Source organism: Mustela nigripes, chromosome 10, assembly GCF_022355385.1.
Source record: "Mustela nigripes isolate SB6536 chromosome 10, MUSNIG.SB6536, whole genome shotgun sequence".
Classification (NCBI taxonomy): Eukaryota; Metazoa; Chordata; class Mammalia; order Carnivora; family Mustelidae; genus Mustela; species Mustela nigripes.
The window spans coordinates 23,057,898-23,084,643 of record NC_081566.1 but is presented as its reverse complement, the minus strand read 5'-3'; the positions used below and the strand labels follow the sequence as shown (position 1 = coordinate 23,084,643).

The window sequence follows — 26,746 nt, the reverse complement described above, 5'->3', positions numbered from 1 at the left end:
GATAGAATAGAACTGCTTCTGGTTGAGATTGGGATGCAGGGCTGGAGTCCTGTTGTTTGGGACACCCATTTTCTCCTACCCCCAGATACCAGTCAGAAAACCAATGACACAGCAAAAAAGGCATGCACCGGTGTTTCAGATAGCCTCATACTTACTAAGCAGTGTGGCAGTAGGCACAGTTGCCTTGTTTATCAGAGCCACAGTTTCCCTCATCTGTAAAATGGGGGCAGTAACTACCTCATAGGGTTATTGCAAAACACTAGCCCTGGCCGAAAGTGGGCCTCAGTATCTTCTTACCTTCTATAAATTCTAAACCTGAATCCTTGTTAACTCGTTGGAATCTTTCAAAAATGTGAATGTTTGAAATGCTGCACACTCCTGAGAGTATGTGCTTTTAAATAGACTCAATGACAATGTGAATCCCCGTTGTCACCTTGACTGATAGAAGCACTCCTGTAACAGGACTGACAAGAATTTAACACGATTTTTCTTTTCTTTCTTTTTTTTTTTTTAACAATTTTATTTATTTATTTGACAGAGAGATCACAAGCAGGCAGAGAGGCAGAGAGAGAGGAGGAAGCAGGCTCCCCGCTGAGCAGAGAGCCGGGTGCGGGGCTGGATCCCAGGACCCTGAGATCATGACCTGAGCCAAAGGCAGAGGCTTAACCCACTGAGCCACCCAGGCGCCCCTTAACAAGATTTCTTAAAGGCACTTGTGTTTCCACCTCCGAAATTACTTTCAGATTTACCTGCTTAGTATTTTAAAAAGAAAAGCACGTCTGCTTTTACCTAGGTATTTAAGTGTTAGAAATAGTGTGTATACTTTATAGTTAAATTTTAGAATTTATGGAGAGGAAGGAAACCAATGAGGCATTAACTTTTGCCTGTGTAAAGAAAGCTTCTAGTCTTTTTTTTTTTTAAAGATTTTATTTATTTATTTGACAGAGAGAAATCACAAGTAGTCAGAGAGGCAGGCAGAGAGAGAGAGAGGGAAGCAGGCTCCCTGCTGAGCAGAGAGCCCGATGCGGGACTCGATCCCAGGACTCTGAGATCATGACCTGAGCCGAAGGCAGCGGCCTAACCCACTGAGCCACCCAGGCGCCCTGAAAGCTTCTAGTCTTGAAAGGCAAAATTCTTAATGGAAGATAGTTCACACTTTGGTTAATAATGTGTAATGGACTTGCTTGCTAACCTTGTGCAAAACTTTATGTGACTTATGTAGTTTTTATGAACAGTTTATATGTGTGTGCATAAATACTACAGAGACAGCTCTGTCTTGGACACTTTTGCATATCTTTTCTCAAGGCTTTATGTTTATGGCTCAGAAATTAAAGAAACTGGAACATAAAGGTTCTGAGGAATAAAATGAGTATTACTAGTAAAGCTTATATAAGAATTTGAGTAGTTTCTAACATCACTAAAGTTTCTATCAGGTAATAGAATTTTGGAACTCAGTTTATAAAAGAGGTAAAACACAATTTCAACTCTGGTCGAAAGGGGGAGAATGGGAGTCCTTCTTGCTTGGTCTGCTCTTTCTCACCCTAAATTTAATGCCTGCTTGAACATCAATAATGATAAAAACTGGAAAGCTGTAGCCTATGTAATCTACGAAATCCTTTCAGTCAAGTTCCCACTTTGTTTTTCTGTAAAGCATAAAGACTTTTTAATAGTTAATTTGGATCTGAGAAAAAGGGTTAATCTCAGAAGTTATGTAGTTTAAAAAAAAAAAAAACACAACTAAGATTGCCTCTTCTGTATTCCTTTTTCTTCCCCAAATGTTTTCTTCCTTATTTTTACTAGCACTGCCAAGGGAGTGCTGATGTGACACTAGCAGGTAATCTCCTTGCTGTGGGGTCCGTTTGGGGTCTGTTTGTTTCAGTGAGGGGGCGGGTGTGCTCCCTCGTGGTTCTGAGACTTGAGGCAGTTTGTGCATGCAGTCGCATAGGGATACAGTTTGGATTCCCGTGTGCAGATGTGCCAATTCCTGTGTGAGAAGAGCGCTGCAGCTCCAGCCACGGCTCTGCCCTTTGGGCCCGTGCGGCAGCTTCCTTCCTGTGTCTACGCTTGTCCAGCTTGTGCTTTGAAATCCGTCGTGTTCTGAGCATAGCAGAGGTCATGGACATCTGTGGTGGTTTTAAAGGTTTTCCTATAATTAAAAGATGTCTTTTCTGATTCAGTCCTGTTGCTGTTTTCCAGAATTTCTATACAGGAACCACCCCCTCTCCCCAACACCCTGCCCTGTGTGTCTAATCACTGGTACTGTCACTTTGTTCAGTATGCACGGTCTTAAAATCTACATATATAAAATGGCAAGATATTGGATATGTGAAGAATGTGGTAAATAAAAATATTTGGGAAAAACTTAGTTCTGTTGTTTTTAAAAGTAATCAAGTTCATTTAATATCTACATATTTCATAATTACAGATGTTTTTCAGTTTTCAAAGATTGTGAGAGCGTGCATGCACAAGCAGGGTGTGAGGGGCTGAGGGAGAAGCAGACTCCACACTAAGTAAGGAGCCTGATGTGGGGCTCGAGCCCAGGACCCCGGGATCATGACCTGAGCCAAAGGCAGGCACTTAACTAAGCCACCCAGGAGCCCAGAATGATGGAGGGGGAATCATGTTGAAGATTACAAGTCAATAAATGGTACGGCCAGTTGTGACACTGCCACTTTGAGCCGCCTCTCTTTATTGTGGTCATTATTTGTTGCTTGACTCCTTTTGCAGTTGGCCTCTTAAAACTTGTGAATGGCTGTTTCTAAAAATGCATTCAGCTCTTCCCCTAATGGGTAGAAATGGACTTCCTTTTCTAATGAGAGTTGGGAAATACGTTGGTGGAAAAGTGTCCCTTTTCAGACAAGACTGGGGGAAACTGATTTTGAAGCAAGATTCATTGCTTTCATTCCTCCAAAGAATCTCATAATAGAAACCTATTATAAGTAGGCTTTGACATCAGAACATTCTTCCCATAGAAGCATCATCATACTAAAAGCTAAGAAGTCTTCTAATCTCCCCTGCTCTGGCTCTAGCCACCTGCTTCTGCAGGGCCAGAGGACAGGGAAGGGTGCAGTTCCTTCAGAAATAAGATGGGCCCCTTTCTGTTTCTTCGACCAAGTGAGTATTCTTTGGCACCAGGCCAGAACCATGGTGTGGCAGTTTTCGTTAATAAATTTAATGAAGTTGAGGGTCTTGACCCTTTAGACTCAGCTTGCATTTGGACTCCAATGAATGAAGTTCATGAAACTTTTAAAACTGGAATACCAGTTTGTAACTATACCATGAGAAATCAATCAGGTTGGCAACAATTGTTCTGTATAAGACCAGTTTATGGTATGATGAGAAGGAGGAATTCTTCTAGAGTGCATCAACATCACATGCCATGTACTGCGCTGTGTACTGAAGATAACGCTTGTGAACAAAACCAAAAGCATCTTCCATATGCACACTCACGTGGAATCAGAAGGAGGGGACTTAACTGAATGATGACGGAACAGCTGAGGCATCTCGGTTTTAGGAATGTCCTCCTGTGGAAGCAACACTAGAAGTTACTCTTCCCTGAGAGATGCTTGGCTGGGCAGTGTCTGGCTGGCTTTCTCAGTGTCTCCTTCACAGCACTTAGGGATACCTTCAGTGTTAAGCTACACGAAGTACAAATATTGGCCTCTTCCCCAGACTGACTCCTTCAGGAAGCTATGCATGCTATTTGTAAGTGCCCATGAATGAGAGTGTAATCCCTGCGCACACACTTAGAAAGGGAATTGGTGAGGGGTGCCTCAGTTGGTTCAGTCAGTTAAGCATCCAGACTTGATTTTGGCTCAGTGCGGTGAGACTGCACTGAGCTTGGATCTTGCTTAAGATTTTTTCCCACTCCCCAACTCTTTTTCTCTCTCAAAAAAAAAAAAAAAAAAAAAAGTTGGATTGATCAAAGAGATTGGTGCAAATGCACTCCTGCTTTTTCCCCAGCTCAAGGCATGTTCAGTGATCACACGGAATCTCCTCTGAGGTACCCTCTGCTTGAAGCCAGAGGTCCCTACTACTGAGCTGGGTGTGTGTTAAGCTGCCACAGAATTCAGTCAATGCCAACAAGCTCAGTTAGCCATGTTATAACTACGTGACAATTTTTACTATCATAAGGTTTTCCATTTAGGAAGATTACTACCTGCTCATCTTGGATTGTGCTGTGATAGTTTCCATCAAAGACCTCAGTATTTTTACCTCTCTCCCCTTCAGGGTTCCCTTGGTATCGAAATAGGAGTTTTGCCAAGAGTGGCAACTGTGTTGTTCGATAGCTATGATCTTATTGTAATATATATGTTTTTAAATTTTATTTATTCATGAGAGAGAGGCAGAGGCAAAGGGAGAAACAGGATCCCAAAGGAGCAGGGAGCCCAATGTGGGACTCGATTCCAGGATCCCAGGATCATGACCTGAGCCAAAGGCCGACACTTAACTATCTGATCCACAATAAACTAATATTCTTAAGTTCTGACCTGTTTTTGTGCATTTACCATATACTTCTACAACTTTAATGCATACCTTTGCTCAGGAAACAGTATATATAATCACACCATTGCATAGGATGGAAAATGAGAAGTGGCCTTTGATGTCTTTTTAATACCAAAGATCTAATCGCTTAACCAAATTCGATAGATTTTATTTTCTATGTGTCCTTGAATCTGTTCACTTGTCTATCTCTTCTATCCATCCCCTACTTAGATACTTTTTTTTTTTTTTTAAGATTTTATTTATTTACTTGAGAGAGAGACAGTGAGAGAGAGCATGAACGAGGAGAAGGTCAGAGAGAGAAGCAGACTCCCCATGGAGCTGGGAGCCCGATGCGGGACTCGATCTCGGGACTCCAGGATCATGACCTGAGCCGAAGGCAGTCGTCCAACCAACTGAGCCACCTAGGCGTCCCTACTTAGATACTTTTTTAAAACTAGGTTAAGAATATGAAAGATTAGTTACCTTGGTCTTCCAGTACCCAAAGGCTTGATAAACTTTAAGAGGAACGCTCAGAATTTTAGCATTTCTGAATTCAGTTAGTCGTCGTCGTCTTTTTTTTGTTTTTGTTTTTTCAGTTAGTCTTCTGGTTATGGTTCCAAACTAGAGTGTAGAGTCATGCCACCAGTGAGGAAGGCAGAAGGCAAGCTGAAGGGAAGTTACCTTCCACCGGCTTGTGCATTGCTTTTGCCCTTCACCTGCTTGATCACTGCCAATCCTTAGAGGGAACTAGGTATGTGCCATATGAGTATTGTGTGTCCTCTGTTGATTTCTTGGGAAATCTAGAGAAAAATGAGTGATGGGATAGGGCTAAAGGCTATAATGCTCAGCTAGCCAAGGTGTTTGAGTAAGAATTACAATGGGCCACAGAGATTGTGTATTTTTTTTTTTAAGATTAAAAAAAAATTGTATTTGACAAAGATCACAAGTAGGTAGACACGCAGAGAGACTGGGGAAGCCGGCTGCCTGTTGAGCAGAGAGCGGGATGCAGGGCTCAATTCCAGGACCCTGAGATCATGACCAGAGCGGAAGGCAGAGGTTTAACCCACTGAGCCACCTAAGTACCCCTGTGTGTGTTTATTTTTTAAAAAAGATTTATTAAATTTAAAGACCGGGATGGGGGAGGGGAGGGACAGAGGGAGAGAATCTTCAAGCAGGAACCCCCCTCCCCAACATTGCAGAGCTCACTGGGGGCTCTATGCCATAACCCATGAGATCATGGCCCAAGCCAAAACCAAGAGCTAGATGCAACACTTAGGTCATATTTTTCATTGCTATTATCCTGAAAACCGGAAACCAGAGACCAAATCCATCAGCACAGGAGAACTGTCCAGTTGATTTTCAAAACACCACATAGTTTGGGCCAGGCACCGTGCTTGGTCCTAGGGAATAGGAAAGTTGGAAAGATAAGTTATCTTCCCTTCTAAAGTTTATTTGCCAGACTGGAATCACCTGGACACTGGGATTCCACCCGCACTTTTTGGCATTAAGGCTCCCCTACCCTTTTTTTTTAAGGTATTGAGTGGTATTAGGGAATTTGTTCATAATATTGCTAGGATTCTAAAAAGGTGTATTTTATTTATTAGAGAGTAAATCAGCAGGAGCAGGGGGAAGAGGGAGAAGCAGACTATCCCTGAGCAGGGATCCCCATGTGGGGCTAGATCCCAGGACCCTGAGATCACGATCTCAGCCCAAGGCAGATGCTTAACCCACAGAGCGCCCCCAAGGTTCCATATTAATAGAAAATGACCCCCGTGACAGTAAGGGGCAGGGCTTCAGCTCCTCCATGCTAGTGCGTTTATGCCATTCTTTCCTGAGAACAGCTTTTTGGGAAGCCCCAACTATTTTATTCGGGTGGGCTCATCCTAAAGCGCAATCTTCTTGCCTGCCTCCACCCAAAAGCAGCCTCGACCTACGAAGGCCGTCAGGGTGCTGGGGGGGGGGGATGGGGGGGTGGTGCGGGTAGTGCGTGGGTGCCCAAGGAAGCCTTCACCAAGAGATCAAGGGCAGGGGCAGCATCCGCAAGGAAGCCTCAACAGATGGGAAAACAAGAGCTTTTGGTTAAGTTCACTTTGAATTTGGCTTTGTGGGGCGTGTGTGTGTGTGTTTGTAAAAATAGGAAAAACAACAAAAAAGTGGGAGAGAGCGATGGGAAAACAAATCTCTCACAGCCTGCTAGCTCCAATACGGCAGCTGGCGCCTTCCCCCGGAGCCGCGAAGGTCGTCCCCGGGGAGGAGGGAGAGCGACCCGGCCCCCGCTGGCGCCTGCGCACTGGCGACGACCTGGGGCGGAAGCGCCGGCATCTACACTCTTGCGCACTCCGTGAGAACCGCCCGATTAAATATGTTTGTTTTCTATGGCTGCTGAACCTATCCCATGGTGAGAGATACCGCATCCCCGGGGGTTGGGACTCTTCGCTATCCCCCTCCTCCGCCGGCACTCCGAAGACAGCCCCCCGTGAGGGCGCCCAAAGCTCGGGGTCCTGGGTTTCTATGGCGACACGCAGGCGCTCCGGGAAAGGGCGAGGCGCTATGTCTGGCGGGAAACACAATCGGCCGGTAGCGGCTGTCTCTGTTTCCCATCACTTCTGGTGAGCGACGCGGCGCGGATTCGGCCCTACCCGAGTCCTTGCAGCTGGTGTGCCCCGGGGCGCTGCGTGGGGCGGAGGTGGGAGGCCGCGGAGCCCAGCTCCCTGCCTGGAGCCGGGGCGCCCTCCGGGTGGGGCCAGGGGCGGTGAGTGGCCCGAGCGTGTCCTTCCGGGCCTGGGCCCGGACCCCGACCCAGCCGCAGGCTTCTCAGCCGCGTCAGGTGACCTGAGAGAGCGCGGAAGGCTCCCCAAAGAAGGAAAACCCACGCCAGAGGAATTATAAACTCTGATCCTAACACAAGCACTAAATGGGTCTCTCTCGTTTTTTCTTTCTTCCTTTTGCCTGCAGGACTGTCAAATCCCAGTAGGGGGCTGATTTGTTTCTAAGTCCGCTTTCTGGAGCGGTATTTCCAATGACCAGAGAGTGGTAGGAAGCCTTGACTAATATGTCTCTTCCGAAAACGTCCTCCACATCGCTAACCTCCATGTTAACGCATGAGGGCAAAAAATTAAAAGTCTGTGCATCCAAGGAGGAGACAGGTAAATTTCTTCAAGGATCCCGCAGACAGAAGTAACCATGCTGTGGACGGAACTCACAGCCCCTTCCCTGTTCAGCCGAATCTTGAGATTTCGGGATACCTTAATTAGTTTTGTCTTTCTAATACACTTGTTTCAACAAAATCAAAAGCCATTCCTTGGGGGCGACTGGGTGGCTCAGTGGGTTAAGCCACTGCCTGTGGCTCGGGTCATGATCCCAGGGTCCTGGGATCGAGCCCCGCATCTGGCTCTCTGCTCAGCAGGGAGCCTGCTTCCTCCTCTCTCTCTCTGCCTGCCTCTCTGCTTACTTGTGATCTCTCTCTGTCAAATAAATAAATAAATTCTTAAAAAAAAAAAAGCCATTCCTTTTATAGTACTTTTGAGTCAGAGCCCTGCCTCAGTACTCCACCTAAAGACTGTACTTTTGTTTTTAGATTTTTAAAAAAATTTTATTTATTTATTTGACAGACAGAGATCACAAGTAGGCAGAGAGAGGAGAAGCAGGCTTCCTGCTCAGCAGAGAGAGATTCAGATTCGGGGCTCGATCCCAGGACCCTGAGACCATGATTTGAGCTGAAGGCAGAGGCTTAACCCACCTAGCCGCCCAGGCGCTCCTGTACTTTTTTTTTAATATGATGATGAGTTTTATATTGTTTTAAATCTTCTTTTTAAAGGTTTATTTATTTTAGAGAGAGAGAAAAAGTGGGGGGAGCGGCAGAAGGAAAGGGGGAAAACGCAAGCATAGTCCCAAGTGCAGAGTGCAGCGGCAGGGCTGGATCTCACCACCCTGAGATCATGACCTGAGCCAGAATCAAGGGCCATATTCTCAGCGGACTGAACCACCCAGGCGCTCCTAGTTTTATATTCACCCTTTTTTAGTTCCAGTAGTTGCACGAAACTATTTTTTTTGTAACTGGGTTCTGACTTGAAGGAACCAGTTTGTATGAGGTTTTAATAATTATTCTAAATAACAGTGATTCCTTAAGATTTTCATTCATATAGAGATAAATGCAGGTCTGCTGTAGAATAAGAATCAGACTCATCCCTACTCCCATTATGCCAAAACTTCCTTTAAGGGGAGACTGTGCTGAAACCCCGACCAGCTTTTTTTTTCCCCCTTCCTATTTCTTGTGATATTCTACCTCCATTTCAAACATTCAAGAGATAAAGAGATTTGGTAATGGGAACTTTAGAACTTTTGCTGGTGAACAGGGAAGGCATGCTACCTCCTTATAGAAATTAATGAGGGAGCAGAAGGCAAGCTGGGGCAAAGTTAAGCTGACACCTGAAACCCACCCAAAACCTACCTGCTCCTTGGTGGGATGTGTGTGACACTCTTCAGATACTGCTGGCTGCCCTAAAGCCAAGGGACGGGAAAAACAAATGGTTCACTAAGAGAGATCACAGTCCCACCAGGCAGGAGTCTCCATCATTTTACCAGTGTCTTAGTGATTTACAAGGAAAAAGCATTCGTATCAATAGTGTAACTTTCAGAGACCCATAATTCAATTTTCTGGAGTCCTAACATCACCCTCTTCCATGAGTGATGTGGGAAACAGAGGCAGAAGGAAATGTAAACAAAGTTAAGTTTCTTTACCACCTGCTACTTATTGACAGAAAGTTGTAATAGAAAGATACAGCATTCCTCCAAAAACCTCCCCAGACTGACTTAATGTTAATGCCTTACTAGAAGAAAAACACTATAACTCAGCATTAGCTAGGCCTCCAGTATCCTATAAATCTTTAGCATATCAAAGTCTTTTGGACACCTCCCTTTTTCCTTACCTCCTCCAAGTCCCAAGTATATCATCAGCCATTCCTCGAAACCCCAGTTGCAGCCGCTCTTTCTGCCCACCGGTCCTGTCCCCGTACTTTAGTACAATCACCTTTATTGCACCAAAGACATCTCAAGAATTCTTTCTTGGCTGTCAGCTCTGGACCTTATCAACATTCCAAAAATATATCATTAACATAAGCCATACTTTGTGAGGGGCATAGATTAGTGGAGAGTGCTATAAGCAACAACCCCACTCTCCTTGACTTCACAGGAGGGCTTTTCCTGTTTGTCCCCATTCCCTATCTTTACAACAACTCTGCCCTCCTCAGGCTGAACGGAGCACTCTCCATATGTTTCTTACTCTGCTGCTCGCTTAGATTATTCCACTCTCTTCATTTCCACCAATCCTCATTCTGCTTTTACTTTTAAACCGGACTCAGATCCCTTCCACTGTAGAAATGCCCCAATTAAATCAGTTCTTCTCACCTTTGAATTTACATACAAATAATTACTAAATAATTTGACAGTTTCAAGGAGAGGTTTCTTTTGTTCTTTTCACATCAAAGGGGAAATAGGCATTCCCATCATATTAAGGCTGGTCCACTTAATTGGGCAGGTGATGTGAATTTAATTTTCGATTTTGAATTTGGAATAATGAAGGTTCATCTTTGTGCCTCGGTTTTTGAAACTGTGTGACGTTAGTGTGAGGAGGGAAGGCAATATGAGGGTTTTTTTTTTTTTTTTTTTTTTTTTTTTATTTTTTTTTTTTTTTTTTTTTTTTTTTGACTAGATGATGTTCAGTATTTAAAATACTGTTACTATTCTTGGCAACCAGAAGCAGTGTTTGCTCTGTTAGAAACGTACAGGTGGTATTGATGAGGTAGCCTGGGAATCTCCAACTAACTACTGAAAACTGCACCAAGTTTTTCTTTCCTGTCACTTTCTTAGGACTTCCTGAACTAAAGGAAAAAAAAAATATGGTGGATCGTTCAAAACCCCTTCCTACATCCCTTCAGAATGAGTTCATCCCTGAGGAAGTTCTTCTTTCTCTGACCTATGCCGCCAATGCTGGTCCTTGTCCTGAAAACTTATTGCCCCCTAAGAAAACTAAAACCCCAAAAGTGAGTATATACCTATACGAAGTACATGGAAACCCGTCTCTTTGGTATCCAGTTCATTAGGTATTCATTGAGCATGTTCTTTGTTAAAAACCAAAATTCAGCTGAGTAAATTTCAGGAGCATTATAACTGGCTTTATTCAACAATTCATGAATCAGACTGCATCCCATATAGGAAGTAGAAAGGAGTTCTAAGAAGTTGTACAAAATAGAGGTTTTTTGTTTTTTGTTTTTGTTTTTTTGGCAGAAAAGGGCAGGGACAGGGATGTCATAAACAAAAGAAAGGATTATTTTGGGCAGGATCATCTTCTGGGGAAGGGTGGGAGCCTATCAGGCTGATTACCTCCTTTGTGCTGATCAGGAACTTCCAGATGATTGGCTGCTCTTGGGAGATGCTAGAACTGCAATTCCAGTTGCTTTGCTGATGTGAGGCTTAGCACAAATGCATTCAATTTGGGTTTGTTGTTTCTTTTTTAATGTTTTATATATATATATATATATATATATTTAAAGATTTTATTTATTTGTCAGAGAGAATGTGCAAGCACAAGCAGAGGGAGTGGCAGGCAGAGGGAGAAGCAGACCCCTAGCTGAGCAGCGAGCCTGATGTGGGGCTCGATCCCAGGACCCTGGGATCATGACCTGAGCCGAAGGCAGAGGGTTAACTGACTGAGCCACCCAGATGTCCAGTGTTATATATTCCTGATTGTCTTTCAATATACTTTAAAATTAATTTCCTAGAATGAAAACTAAAATCATTTGCTAGTGTTGCCAAGGAAATGCTATTTAAAATGTGATTTACCTAAGTGATCATTATTACTGCTCAGTCTTGATAGTTTTCTTTCACTTTTGAATTGTCCCAGTTTCTGTTTTTCTGCATAGTGTTGATTAAGCATTCTGCTTTCTCTTTTTTTCCCACTGACTACTCAAATGCCTTTCCAAAGGATTAACAGATTTCATTTGACTAGAGCTCCCTCTGCTGTGTATTCATGTATTTGCTTTTTCTTAGGGCACTCTTCCGCGTCAGACTGACCAGGTCTGGTATCACCCTATTCGAAGAAATAAGTTCAAATACCTGATTGATCATCCTGTTTCCCTAACTGGTGCCGGAAGGTAAAGAAGGCAGATGGTAGGGAGGATGCTGATGAATAGAGTCGTTTTCTCATTTCTTGGGGAGGGGCATAGTTTGGAAAATTACAGAGTCAAAGATTTTACTTTATTTTAATATATTTTTTAAGATTTTATCTATTTATTTGAGAGAGAGAGAGAGAGAATGAGGGAGAGAGAGCGAGCATGAGAATAGGGAGAAGCAGACTCCCTGCCGAGCAGGGAGCCAGATGCTGGACTCAATCCTGGGACTCCAGAATCATGACCTGAGCTGAAGGCAGTCACTTAACCAACTGCACCACCCAGGTGCCCAGAAGCAAAGATTTTAAAATTTGAAGTTTACAGTATCTTTGTTGATCAGAATACAATCTGAAGAAGACACAAGACCATCTTTCTGTGTGTAGGATTATTAACTCTACTGGCTTTTGGTTTGTTTAGATTTGCTTTTTGCATGCCTTTGTGTCCTTGTCCACTTGCTCCTCTGTCCCATGTTGTACCCTAGTAAAAGGGACAAGATCCGAGAGGCAGAGTGCCTTAGAGTGCCTCTTTCATCTGCATGTTTAAGAAGAGTGAGGTAACATAGCTTTATGAAAACCTTGAAAAGCAAGTGCTTACTCCTTGGTTTTCCTCTCCACCTTTATATCAAATCAGCAAATACTATTTGTTGTTTTTACGTCATTCCTAAAAATATTCTGACTGTCCAGGGTTTCCCTGTGAAGATTGTGACCAGCTCATTTCCTATGTGTAGTCCATTCATCAGTTGCACGCCCCTCATGAGATATTATTTCATCCGAACGCAGTAATATGTAATATTATCACACATTAATGACATATTAATTTGGAATAATAAACATTAACACATGCATAAGTTATTTAATCTTTTTGAGTTCCATTTTTTTCATCTGTAAAAAGGGAATAATAGACTTAGTCCATTTTGTGGACCTTTCAGGGATATTGTAAAGCACATATTTTAAAGGAGATAATGGACAGTGCTATTTATGTATGTATGTATGTTTGTATGTAAGCTCTATACCCAACATGGGTCTCAAACTCATGACCCTGGGATCAAGAGGCATGCGCTCCACTGACTGACCAGCCAGATGCCTCTATACAGTGCCATTTAAATATAAGTTATTATGGGGCACCTGAGTTGCTCAGTGGGTTAAAGCCTCTGCCTTCAGCTTTGGTCATGATCCTGGGGTCCTAGGATCGAACCCTGCATCGGACTCTCTGCTCAGCAGGGAGTCTGCTTCCCCCCCACCCTCTGCCTGCCTCCCTGCCTACTTGTGATCTCTGTCAAATAAATAAATAAAATCTTTTTAAAAAGTAAATAAATATGTTATTATTACTTAGCTATGTCTCAGTGCTAGAAAAAGTGGCAGGAAATTAGGCTATTAATTTTTGTGTCCTGGGGCTTAAGTGTCAAAGTATCTGTATTTTATTTTATACATTTAAATCATGGTTATAATTATCACTAGTTATGATTAGTAGTTATGAGATGTTTGAAGTACTTTGAAAAAATATTAAGCTATATCTGAATACAGCAGTAACCCAGTATTAAAGTTTTAATGTCAAATGACTTCTGACTTAGAATTTTGAAACTGTGATCTGTATTGTGGTAAACAGGGTAATGGCCTCCCTACAAAATGTTCTCACTGTACCTCAGAATTCGAATATATGCCTTACGTAGCCAAGGAGATTTTGTGGATGTGATTAAATTAAGGACCACAAGATGGTGAGATAAACCTGGATTCTTGGATTGGGCCCAACCTAATGGCCTGAGTCTTTAAAGTGGAAAAAGAAGGAAGTTGAACAGATCAGAGATGGAGGAAGACACAGTGGAAGTGTGAGAGAGAAGGAATTCAGCCTACTATTACTGGCTTTGAAGATGGAGGTAGGGAGGACACAAGCTAAGAACTACTCTTGTCTTCTAGAAGCTGGGTATGGCCCATCAAGGAAACAGGGATCTCACTCCTAGAACCGCAAGGAATTGAGTTCCTTTAACAACTTCAGTGGGCACGGAAATGGATCTTCCCCTAGAGCATTCCAGAATGGAATACAGCCCTGTCAACACCTTGATTTTAGCCTGTGAGTCCTATGTTGGACTTCTGACCTACAGAACTATAACATAATAATTTGTGTTGTCTAAGCTGCTAAATTTGTGGTAATTTTTATGACACCAGTAGAAAATTAATACACATGTATAACTAATGGTATTTATAACAAGAGGTAACTTGTCTGGCAACCTTAAATATTTAGAGCACAGTAGTAAAATATAAAACAACCTAGCAATAGCCTCTGAGTAATACTTTTCGACAGCTTTCTCAGTCAGAATTCAATGCAGAAAATAAAATTTTAAGTGGTAAATCAAGTGTTTACAAAATTCTTGGAAGGGCTAGAGAAGCAGGTATGTAGCAATACTTTTGGGAATAACTCTCAGAACAAGGTGGAATTAACCTACTATCCAGGCTGTTACCTCCAAGGCTGTCACTAGAGTTCAGAAGTGTGCCCGCTTGAATAGACATTTGTACAAAGAAGGTAAAAATGGGCCATATGCACATGAAAAGATGCTCAACATTATTAGCCAGAAGCAAATGGCAATCAAACCTGAAAAGATACTATTTCTCACCTACTAGGATGACCAACGTCAACAAGCAGACAATAACAAGGATTTGTGAGGGTATCGACATCGGAAGTGTCATACGTCCTGGTGGGAATGTAAAATGGAGCAGCCTTGTCGGAGAATAGTTCCGCAGTTCCTCAAAAATTTAAACATAGGCTTACCATATGACCCAGCACTTCCACACCTAGGTTTATACCCAAGAGAATAGACAATATGACTGCACAAAAACTTAGAATGAATATTCATGGAAATATTATTCATGCACCCCAAAAGTGGAAACAAACCAACTGTCCATCAGTTGATGAAAAAATAAACAAAATGGCATATACAATGGAATATTCTTCAGTCATAGAAAGGAATGAAGAAGTACAGATACTTGCTACAACACTGATGAACCTTGAAAACCTGCTAAGTGAAGGAAGCCAGTCATTACAGGGCACATGTATGTTTCTATTTATATGAAGTGTCAGGATAGGGAAATCCGTAGAGACAAAAAGTAGACTGGGGGTGGGACTGGCAAGAAGAGTGGAGAATTACTGCTGATGGGTAAGGGTTTTTTGGGAGTGGTGATAAAGATAATCTGGAATTAGATACTGGTGATGGTCATAACAACCTTGTGAATATATTGAAATTGTAAATTGTGAATATAGTAAAAACTTGTAAACTGTACTCTTTAAAAAGATGAATTTTATGGTATGTGAATGATACTGCAATTAAAAAAAAAAAGTCCCTTAACTGTGATCCAAGGATCTGGAAGCTGAAATCAAGAAGCTGTCCCTGCAGTTACTGCACTGCCCCTATGGACTGGGGTAGCTGGACAGTGGATTCTGGAATGTTTCAGGAAAACCACTTTTTCATGTTGATGTTGGTAGAATCCGCCAAAGACATGACAGGGAAGCGACTCCCGTTTTACTTCTACCTCTGAAATCTTGCAAAAGGGCATCTACTTGCAGAAGTTAGTTCATACCCAGAACCCTACCTGCAAGGGTGTCTGGGAAGTGCTTTCCAACCATTGAACTCAAAGAAGGACCCAACACACACTAGGGCCTGCCATATTCCAGTACTGACTTAGGTGTCAAAAACATAACCAGACTGTCCTCAGGACACTTCTAACTTCATAAGTCATTACTTGAATTGTCAAGAAAAGATTATATTGTGTTACATACACTCTGCTTAAGGAAGCTGTCAAGTTTTAAATACATTTTAGAAAGACAGTGTTTTTTTTAAAAAGCATATCTCAGCTCTTTAGAAAATCCATCTCTCTGAAATACCTCATTCCTTGACGTCAGATAAAAAGCATGCTTATGTGTGAACATAACCAGTGATTATTTGAAGAAAAATTTGAAGTATGAACTCAGTGTAATAAACTGGGGGATCCAGTTTTTGTGTTATGGCTAGGAATCAAAGTGTTTTTTTTTGTTTTGTTTTTTTGTTTTTGTAAATAAAGATAGATTTTCCAGGGGCTTCTGGGTGGCTCAGTGGGTAAAGCCTCTGCCTTCCGCTCACATCATGATCTCAGGGTCCTGGGATCAAGCCCCACAATCTGGCTCCCTGCTTGGCGGGGAGCTGGCTCCCCCCCCCGCCCCGCCTGCCTCTCTGCCTACTGTGATCTCTGTCAAATAAATAAATAAAATCTTAAAAAAAAAAAAAAAAAGATTTTCCAGAGGAGTAGAGACAAGTGATTTACCACAAGAGTTTTATCAGAAATAAAACAGATTAAAAAAAAAAAGATTTTATTTATTTAATTGACAGAGACAGATCACAAGTGGGCAGAGAGGCAGGCAGAGAGAAAGGGAGAGGAGAAAGCAGGCTCCCCCCACCCCTGGGGTAGAGAGCCCAATGCGGGGCTTGTTCCCAGGACCCTAAGATCATGACCTGAGCCGAAGGCAGAGGCTTAACCCACTGAGCCACTCAAGCGCCCTAAAACAGATTATTATTTAATGAGATTTACATACCAACACATAAACCAAATGTTCCCTCTAAAAATAAAGATAAAAAAATAAAAATCAAGTTAGATAACTGATATTTTTTATTTTTATTTTTAAAAAGATTATTTATTTATTTGACACAGAGAGATCACAAGTAGGCAAAGAGGCAGGCAGAGAAAGGGAAGCAGGCTCTCTACTGAGCAGAGAGCCTGATGCGGGGGTTGATCCTAGGAACCTGAGACCATGATCTGAGCCAAAGACAGAGGCTTAACCCACTGAACCACCCAGGCACCCCTATAATTTTTATAATAGAAATAAAAGAGGGCCCTATAATTACTTTTTGAGAAAATTTGACAGTTACCAAACTGACATTTCCTTTACAAAGATGTGTATGTGTGTATATGTATATGTATGAACCATTCATGTTTTTATATAACAAAGTTGTGTTGGCCAATCTCTAGGAGTTATTGGTGTGATAGTGACTAATGTCCCATAATCCTGGAAGCAATTATGTCCCATAATCCTGTTCAATCCTGGAAGCAATTTTATTTTTTTATTAAAAAAAACTTTATTGAGATAGTTTTGACAAAAAAATTGTGAATATTTAAAGTGTACAACTTAGTGTTTTTATAAATGTATACATTGTAAAAAGAGCACCACAATCAAGCTAAAGACCTTATCTGTCACCTCTATATAGTTACCATTTGTGTGGATTCGTGTTTGTGTGTGTGTGATAAGATAAATTTAAGATCTGTTCTCTTAGCAGATTTCAAATATACAATACAGTATTGCTAACTATGATCATTGTGCTATACATTACATCTCCAGAACTCATTCATCTTGCATAACTGAAACTTTTGTACTTTTTGACCAACATCTCCTCATTTCCCCTTTCCTCCCAGTGCCCTCATCTGACACAAATGGAATCATATAGTATTTTTCTTTGTCTGGCTTATTTCACTTGGCATAATGTTCTCCAGCTTCATCCATGCTGTCACGAACGGCAGGATTTCCTTTTTTAAAGGCTGAATAACATTCTGTTCTCTCTATATATACACATTTTCTTTATCCAGTCATTCATTAGTGGACATTTAGGTTGTTTCTATGTCTGGGCTCTTGTGAATAATGCGGCAATGGACAAAGGAGTGCAGATATTTTGTCAAGATCCGGTGCCTGGGTGGCTCAGTTGTTAAGTGTTTGCCTTTGGCTCAGGTCATGATCCCAGAGTGCTGGGATCAACACCTGCATCAGGCTCCCCACTCAGCAGGAAGCCTGCTTCTCTTTCTCCCTCTACCTGCCACTCCCTCTGCTTGTGCTCTCTCTCTCTGTCAAATAAATAAATAAGATCTTTAAAAAAATCCAGATTAATTTTCTTTTGGATATAATCCAGAAGTGGGTTTGCTGGGCCATATGGTAGTTCGATTTTTATTTTATTTATTTATTTTTTTTGAGGAAGCTCCATTCTATTTAACTGGGATAATGGCTATCCCAGTTACAGTTGGGGGAGGGGCAGAAACGTGAAAATCATGTGCAGTAAGTGGTGTGATTATAACTGCTATAGGATGGTGAATCTGGCAGAAGTGTGTAGAGTATACTAGAGAGAATTGAGAGTCCACATAAAAAGTAGGTATAGCTTGGACTAGTGATTTGGTATTGGCAACAACAGGGTCAATGCTGGAATGCTATGAAGGAGACTATAAAATTAATGAATGTTAGTGGTGGATGGGAATTTAGAGCAGTGGTTGGGAAGAAGTCAATTATGTATGCTGAGCTTTTGATGGATAGAGTGGTGGTACTTCCTGACAGAATTAATGACGATAGGAGGGTGGAGAGTTAGAATGGAGGGAGGTTTATTCAGAGGTATGTAGAGGTAACAAATGTGATAAGGTGAGATTTGATGGCATTGCTCAAAGAGAAAGTGTAGGGTCAGGAGACAGAGAGGTGGGGTGTAATGTTGCAGAGCATTTCCATTTAGTAGACAGGAAGTCACAGAGGAGTTCAAGAAGGAGAGGTTAAGGCAAAAGAACCATGAGTCCAGTAACACAGAGGATAGAGGAAGTGTTTTTAGAAAGAGAGATGGTCAACCCTGGAAATATTACAGGGAAATGGTGGAAGAAAGGAAATGATGACTTAGCAGTAGAAGTCATCAGCTTTCTAGAGTGGTTTCAGAAGAGAGGGATTGAAATTAGATTGCAAGGAAATTTCAAGAAATCAGATTTCAAGAAATCTGATTAATGTCTGATTAACGGACAGTGAGAGATCTGATAGATCCTGATAACATGACAGCCATGCATGGTCAAGGAAGGACTTTTAGAAGGAGAACAGATTTGAGTTACAGATCAAAGTGATTATTCCAAGGGAGGAGGAAGCAAACAGAGAGTAGATTGGTGGAACGAAGTCCCAAAGGATGTCGGTAAGGATGAAATCAAGGATGTCAGTGGAGGAAATAACCCTGGGGAAGAGAATACATCTTAACCTGAAGTTGACGGAAGGGAAAGGATTTGTGATATGAAGGAGAAAAATGAGGTGGAGAAGAGGAAGAATGGGGAGGGGGATGGCTCATGTCTAACGCCTCCGCTCTTAGTGAAGCATGAAGTAAGGAGACTGGTTTTGTGCCTCATTTTACCCACTAGAAGGATGTGTGTGGATCTTACCCACTCTTATCCAGTAGCCAGACAGGAAATTTATTTTGTAAATATATTTTTTGTATTTTTTAGGGATATTTCTTTCCTGTATGATGTTAAATACGTTAAAGGTGAGGCCAGGGAGAGTTCACTTTGTCCCCCACGCTTGGAACGATCATTACAGTCACATGATGGTGTCATTGTGCCTCATAAGGTAAATAAAGTATTTTTCCTCTCCTTCTAATTTTTAAGTCATTTCCTTAAAAATATAAAGCAATGTTGTACTGTGACTACAACCTGTATTACTTGTCAGTTTTCGTAGCACTTTCTGATTATTTCTAGGAAAGAGATTTTAGTGGGAAAGGATCTATGATACCGTTTTTTAAGCCATTTTCCAAACAACAGTTACCACTTTTTTTTTTTTTTTAAAGATTTTATTTATTCATTTTACAGATAGAGATCACATGTAGGCAGAGAGGCAGGCAGAGAGAGAGGAAGGGAAGCAGGCTCCCTGCTGAGCAGAGAGCCCGACACGGGACTCGATCACAGGACCCTGAGATCATGACCTGAGCCGAAGGCAGCGGCTTAACCCACTGAGCCACCCAGGCGCCCAACCACTTTAGTCTAGAAAATACAGTATAGAAGTTTAGATTTTTTTTTTTTAGGTTTACAGTTCAAAGTTGTAGAATTCTTAGTTTTGGCATGTTGCTAAGGTAAATTTAAAATTTCTATTGAATTTTAAAGAGTCAATGGATTAACTGAATATGTGGGACATGTGTGAATAACACTAAACCCAAGATTGTTCTTTAATTAGTGGTTATTTTAAAAATGTGTGCTGAATGTTTTTTTATTACATCCTATGGTCCATATTACTAATGCTATTAGTTCTATAATCAAAACTTCTTAATAAATAGCATCCCTGTGGGGGTAGGAATGTTGATTTATGCAATTCAACTTTTTTTCATTTACTAATTTTTCATTCTTGTCTTTCTTTCTTTTTAAGACAAAGAAACTAACAGATACTTTGGTTCCTGAAGAATTTCATATTGTGTCAAATACAGGAGTTTCAGGTTTGGAGTGTTACGATGAGTGAGTACTGTAATCTATCCCAGGTAATATGTACATTACAATAAGGAAATATTTGGCCTTCCATCCTAAATTTAAGAAAGGTGTCAAAATGAAAATGTTTTATTGAAAAGAGTTTGGGGGACGCCTGGGTGGCTCAGTTGGTTAAGCAGCTGCCTTTGGCTCAGGTCATGATCCCAGCGTCCTGGGATCGAGTCCCACATCGGGCTCCTTGCTCTGCAGGGAGCCTGCTTCTCCCTCTGACTCTTCCTTCCACTCTGTCTGCCTGTGCTCGCTCTCACTCACTCTCTCTCTGACAAATAAATAAATAAAATCTTAAAAAAAAAAAAAAAAGAGTTTGGGATTTTAGTGATCAAATTGTTCTCTATCTTTTCCAACTATTTAATTTTCAATTAAAAGAGTATATCTTTGTTCTGAATGTTCACCTAGGCCTCCTTAGGAATGGTTTTGGCCAAGGAGACAAAGGAAAGTAGCCCTCTGAGCTGATGTCTCATAAGGCACACTATAGGGCTTGGCTCCAGCCTTCACACTAGTCCTCTCCAGTTTTCTTTGTTTTCTGCTTAGGGGATTAAAAATAGGATCTTGCTTGTATGTTCTGAAACAACGTTTGAATGTTTTGTAGTGTAAAAAACTAGAACTTTGGACTAAGGTTTTATAATAAAATATCCAGAGGCTGTCACTCTTTTTACTTTTCCAATACACATGCTGTGGCATTTCCTTATGATGGTGGGTTTCAGAACAATATTTTGTCAAAAAGAACTAAATGGAATTCATTTTAGGGGAACTTTTTATTTTTATACAATTTCAAGATTATAAAACTGTTACAAAAAAATGAAAAGCAACTCTCAAGTACTCTCTGTTTTAACTCACTGAGTATTTACTTTTTGCCTTATTTGCTTTGATACACACATTAAAACTATTCAAGAGTAAGTTGGAGATATGATCCTTTACTACCAAATACTTCAGTGTTTATTTCTTAGAAGCCCACCAGTTATAGATCTTTTTGATGACTTTTTTTAGCTTCATTGTATCTTCTCTGTTTATTAGTTAACATTTTACCATATGGATTCATGGATTACTGTTTTTTTCAGTGGGGTATAGTTCTTTTACTATGATTATTTTATGCTAAAAGATTTTTAGATTTGGTCAATGTTAGCTCCTTTGAACTGGCACTTATATTTTTTGGACCTGTCCCATGATTCTTTGAGTGTTCCTTTATTTTCTAACTTGATAAAATTTCCAGGTTCATCTTATATTTCCCAGCTCCAGCTGTGGAGTCAGCTATGTCACTTCTCTAGGGAGTGCAGATTCCTTTTAGTGGAGAATGGTACTTAGAAGTCAAGATCTGGGTGGTGGGTGTGCTCGTTGTGCCTGGACTATCATTGTTTCTGGTTCCTCTTACTCATTTTTGAGAAACTTTATTTTGAGTCTTCATAGTCCCTGGAGAGTTTCACTGCTCTAAATTCTGAAAATGGACGTTACTAACCAGCTGAGTTCCAGTAGGGGGCAGAACCAAAGGAAATGCTTATTAACTAGGGGAAGAAAAATGTTGCATGAATAATAATGAATTAGAAGGATTACCATGTGATTCTCACTGTGATACTCATTTAGGTGGAAATGGGCACTTTTCAGAGGACAGATTTGGCTGGGAGTTAGGAAAACTGGGTTCTGGTTTTGTCTCTGTTGATTAATTTTATAGCCTGTTTATTCATTTAACTTTGTTGACTTCAGTGTTTTTAGAACATCCTTCCACCTTTGAAAAGGCATTTAAAAAAATGAATCAAGGAAATGTTCATTTTTCACATATGAGGAATGTTATTAAAACTCCTTTACTAAAAATATTCCAAATATGATAAATGTCATTACATCTATGTCTGTAGTTATCTAGGTGTGATCTTCTGTGTAAAATGATGGACCTTTTAAATTGCCTCCAAGCTTCCCAATTTTATGAGGTGTTAGGTTTATCATGCTGTGATATGTGATAAATAGGCCTGTTAATTTTCTTATGATAATATTTATCTATCTTATTTATTATAGCAAATATACTACTCTCCTCACAGATAGTGAAAACAGGCTGTTGCTCTTCCCATCCATGTAAGTATGGTTTATTTTTGAAAATATTTCTCAGAAGGAACATAGACACATGAATATATTTATTTATTTTAATATACATATTTATTAATCTACATATGCATATTTATTTATACATATTTATTTTTCTTGTATATATATAAATTTACCTTAATACTTTATTGCACAGAAAATATTAAAATTATAGCAGAAATCCAAGACAATAATTGTCTATAATTCTATCATCTAATCAATGTTTTAAATTTTTACATATTTATAATAATATTTAAGTGCTATAAAATAGTTCTTTTTACAGTTTTAAATTTTTTTTCTAAAATTTTATTTTATTGTGGGAGGAGCACTTAACATGAAGTTTATCTTCTTAACAAATTTTTAAGTTTTCAATACAGTTATCACTGAATCTAGGCACAATGTTGTACAACAGATCTGTTTGCTATAGTCTTTTTTTTTCTTCTCTCTCCCTTGTCCCTTTTCTTCACTTACATTGTGAAGTAACCAACATTAACAGCTTGGTATTTATCTCTCCATATTTCTTCTATGTTCTTACAATCCTACACACGAAGTATATAGAAATATTGGAAGGAAGCATTATTTTCTTTACACAAAAGAGGATCATACTATTTACCTTTCCCTTTTTCTTTTTTTTTTTTTTTTAACTGTATTACTGCTATAACCCACTAGATCAGTACATACAGGGCTATACTTTAAAGTTACATTAATATTCCAGGGGCACCTCGGTGGCTTAATCTGTTGGGTGACCTCCTGGTTTCAGCCCTAGTCATGATCTCAGGGTCCTGGGATTGAGCCCTTTGTGGTCTCTGTGCTCAGTGGGGAGTCTGCTTGGGTGTTCTCTCCTTCTGCCCCTCCTCCAGCTTGCTCTCTCCCTAAAGTAAAAAATATACCATTAATATTCCATAGTATATACATTTTATTTGTATTACATTCTTTTAGTCACTTGAGGATGACCTGTTACACCACTTAATTACATAAATCTCTCACTTTAATCCTCTAGGAAACCTAATAAAAGAGTTGAAGTGGTCCAGCTGAATGACGTGATGGATGCTATGCTAGAGAGGTCTGGTGTGGAAAATCAGGAATATACAGGGCCAACCAAGGTACTTGCAAAGTGGTTGAGAGCATGCATTCTGGAGCCAGAATGTCTGGACTGGAATCTTGGCCCTGCAGTTTATTAGCTAGTGACCTTGGGCAAGTCACTTAATGTATTTGTGCTGCAATTTACTCATCTTTAAATAAGAGGTAATAATAATACCTACCTTATAGGGTTGTTGTGGAGATTAAATGACACGTGAATGTAAAGGGCTTAGAATAGTGCTTGGCATGTGGTAAACACTGTATAATTATTGCTATTATTATTATTACTGCATTTCATTGACTGTAAAGTACCATTGATTATAAGACCTTTAATGTAAAGTTTTTCTGGCGAGATAAACACAACACCAGGCAAATTGGGTGCAAGGCAAGATTTATTAAAAACACTCTCCAGTGAAGTTTCAGGGCTCAGGAGAAGGGGAGCCAGGAAAGTTGCTCCGGGAGAAGGTGGGCACCCTCCGGCGAGGTTCCTCGACTCTGGAAAGCAGGGTGGCGGAAGTCACACCCAAGGCAGGGAGGAGGGGGCTTTTAAGGGGTCTTGGGGAAAGCTCAGGGGTCTTTTGGCAAGTTTCCCTTATTCGGATATCTCGCCAGCTCGTCGGGGTCCCATTGGTCCACAGGAGCCTGGGGCGGGGATCTCAGATTCCCGCTTGGGCCTTTGTTCTCCTGTCGGAGCTCAGGTCTTGTGGCGGGCTTTCGCCATCTTAAGCAGCCCTTTCTGACAGCCTAACCCCTGAGCTTTCCCCAGGAACCCTTAAAAGCCCCCTCCTCCCTGCCTTGGGCACGACTTCCACCACCCTGCTTTCCAGAGTCGTGGAAACTCGCCCGAGGGTGCCCATCTCCTCCCGGCGCAACTTTCCTGGCTCCCCTTCTCCTGAGCCCTGAAACTTCACCGGAGAGTGTTTTTAATAAATATTGCCTTGCACCCACTTTGCCTGGTGTTGTGTTTATCTCGCCGGAAAAAACTTTACATTTATTACTTTATGTACCGCTAAGAAACCACTGCCAATTAAACCATGCTTTCTTAGCACTTAAAATTTTTATTTTGTTAATGAAAGCACTTTTTTAATTTTAAAGAGACACAGATAGTTTTCTTTATGAAAAAGTTTTTTTTATTTCGTAAATTTTTATTTTTACAGAATTTAAAAGTTAAAGTTCAGTATAAAACATTCCTATGTAATCTTTATCCAGATTTACTCGTTTACATTGTGCTCTACTTGCTTTGTCATTCTCTCTTCTTCTTTACACACCTATCTGTATATGTATATGTATAGTTTCTTCTCAACTGATTTGCAGTAAGCGGGTGACATCATGCCTCTTTATCACCAAAAATTTCAGGTGTTATCCTACGTTTCCTATAGATAAGGACATTCTTTTACATATTTGTAATACAGTTATCAAAATTGGGAAATTTAACATTGATGTGATAGAATTATCTGTCCATATTCAGAATTCAAATTTTGCCAGTTGTCCCTATAATGGTTGTTTTAGCTCTTGTCCCCTCTGTTTCAAGATCCCAGGATCACATAATACTTTCCGTTGTCATGTTCCTAGACAACTGTAATATGAAACAGTTCTTTGCTTTTCTTGACCTTGATATTTGGAAGAGCATATGCCAGTTATTCTGTAGGACGTTCTTCAGTTTTCATTTGTCTAATGTGTACTCATGATTAGGTTCAGGTTATGTACTTTTGGCTGGGATGATATAGAAGTGATACTGTGACCTTCTCAGAGCATCGCGTAAAGAGGTACATAATGAAACAGACTTCTAAAAATAATATATTATTTTTGTAGTTATATTTATAAAGAAAAATATAAGTGAAATAAATTATCAAGGTGTTTCTAAAACGTTCACATTCATCCTAAAGTGCTATTTTGCTTACTTCCTAAAGTGCTATTTTGCTGATAAGACTGCAATAAATACTAATGATATTCCTTATCTTCTGCCAGATGCACAAACTACTACATATGTTAAGGAAGGAACAGAACATTTACAATACAGTATTTCATGAACTAATTCGGCAAGTCAGTGTGGACTGTGCAGATAGAGGAGAACTACTGTCTAAAATCAGGTTAGAGCTATTATCGGAATATCCCAGTTTCCTTGTGAGTTTTATATTACAATTCTTTTATATCTGCTTTTAAGAAAATAAAAAAAAGTTCCCTTCTCTATTCTATTGATAATAAGGAACTGAATTGCATTTCTGTTTTCTATAGTAAAAAAAAAATAGTTGAGGACTTTTTTTTTTAAAGATTTTATTTATTTATTTGACAGAGATCACAAGCAGGCAGAGAGGCAGGCAGAGAGAGAGAGGGGGAAGCAGGCTCTGGTGATCAGAGAGCCCGATACGGGGCTCCATCCCAGAACCCTGGGATCATGACCCGAGCTGAAGGCAGAGGCTTCAACCCACTGAGCCACCCAGGCGCCCCAGTTGAGGACTTTCTTAAGATGATTTCTTTTGAGATGTTGGACACCATATTCTTTTTTTTTTTTTCGAAAATTTTAAAATTATTTATTTATTTGACAGACAGAGATCACAAGTAGGCAGAGAGGCAGACAGAGAGAGGAAGGGAAGCAGGCTCCCTGCTGAGCAGAGAGCCCAATGTGGGGCTCGATCCCAGGACTCTGAGACCATGACCTGAGCTGAAGGCAGAGGCTTAACCCACTGAGCCACCCAGGCACCACTCTTTTTTATTTTTAAAGATTTATTTACTTTAAAGAGAGATTAATGAGAATAAATAACATAAGTTATTAATAAATAACATAAGTTTGCCCCATTTTCCACTGTCTGAGTTATGGATTTATGGAGATATGAGGAGCAAAGCCATTAATAAGATACTTGTCAAGATTGGATACTAAGGAGTCAGTTCTTGGAACACCTCAAGAGCTGGAGAATGCAACTTGAAATGAGGGTCAGAGCATGAGTCAGGGGCAGAGAGAGAGGAAGAGAGAGAATCTCAAGCAGACTCCATGCTGAGTGTGCAGCTTGATGGGGGCTTGATCCCACGACCCTGAGATAGTGACCTGAGCTGAAACCAAGAGTCTGATGCTTAACCAGCTGTGCCACCCAAGTGCCCCAACACCATATTCTTTTATGATTGGGAATTTGTCCCAATTCATTTGTCCATTTGTCCATTCATCAGTCAGTGGTGTCTGTGGAGTATGTACTCTGTGTCAAGTATTAAAAAGCTTCATAGGATTGTGGTGAGGTTAAATGAGAGCACAGAAGTAGATGCCTTGTATATATAATTATTATAGATGATCATGATAAATACTATTAAAACTGTAATGCTTTGTATGACTGTGGTACTTAACAAAAAGCTGGAAGGAATAGTGTAATTAGAATATTGGGTTCAGATTACATATCTGCAGCTTACTTGCCATGGAACCACAGGAAGATTATTAGATCTTCTGAAAGTATTTCTCCTGAATGAGAACAAGTAATATAAATTCACCCTATTTTCCCACTGTCTGATTTATGGAATGAGAATAAATAACATAAGTTTGCCCCATTTTCCACTGTCTGAGTTATGGATTTATGGAGATATGAGGAGCAAAGCCATTAATAAGATACTTGTCAAGATTGGATACTAAGGAGTCAGTTCTTGGAACACCTCAAGAGCTGGAGAATGCAACTTGAAATGAGGGTCAGA

General features: G+C 40.5%; 1 protein-coding gene and 1 long non-coding RNA gene across 2 annotated transcripts in view; one reads left to right on the top strand and one right to left on the bottom strand.

The window, feature by feature from the left end:
• Window positions 1–5,577: 5,577 nt before the first annotated feature.
• Window positions 5,578–9,772, bottom strand: LOC132025477 (uncharacterized). The gene is made up of 3 exons (XR_009406591.1): window positions 9,414–9,772; window positions 8,936–8,985; window positions 5,578–5,885 (listed from the first exon to the last, which is right to left on the bottom strand). It is a non-coding gene; the product is annotated as an uncharacterized LOC132025477 (long non-coding RNA).
• The window catches only part of AXDND1 (axonemal dynein light chain domain containing 1), a 104,808-nt gene continuing 84,840 nt past the window's right edge, over window positions 6,779–26,746 (top strand). Inside the window, exons 1-9 of the mRNA XM_059412808.1 lie at window positions 6,779–7,094; window positions 7,441–7,631; window positions 10,354–10,526; window positions 11,533–11,636; window positions 18,899–19,019; window positions 19,809–19,894; window positions 21,929–21,985; window positions 22,995–23,097; window positions 25,043–25,164. Coding sequence (XP_059268791.1) covers window positions 7,538–7,631; window positions 10,354–10,526; window positions 11,533–11,636; window positions 18,899–19,019; window positions 19,809–19,894; window positions 21,929–21,985; window positions 22,995–23,097; window positions 25,043–25,164 — 860 coding nt within the window. The 5' untranslated portion in view covers window positions 6,779–7,094; window positions 7,441–7,537. The remainder of the gene's footprint in view (window positions 7,095–7,440; window positions 7,632–10,353; window positions 10,527–11,532; window positions 11,637–18,898; window positions 19,020–19,808; window positions 19,895–21,928; window positions 21,986–22,994; window positions 23,098–25,042; window positions 25,165–26,746) is intronic.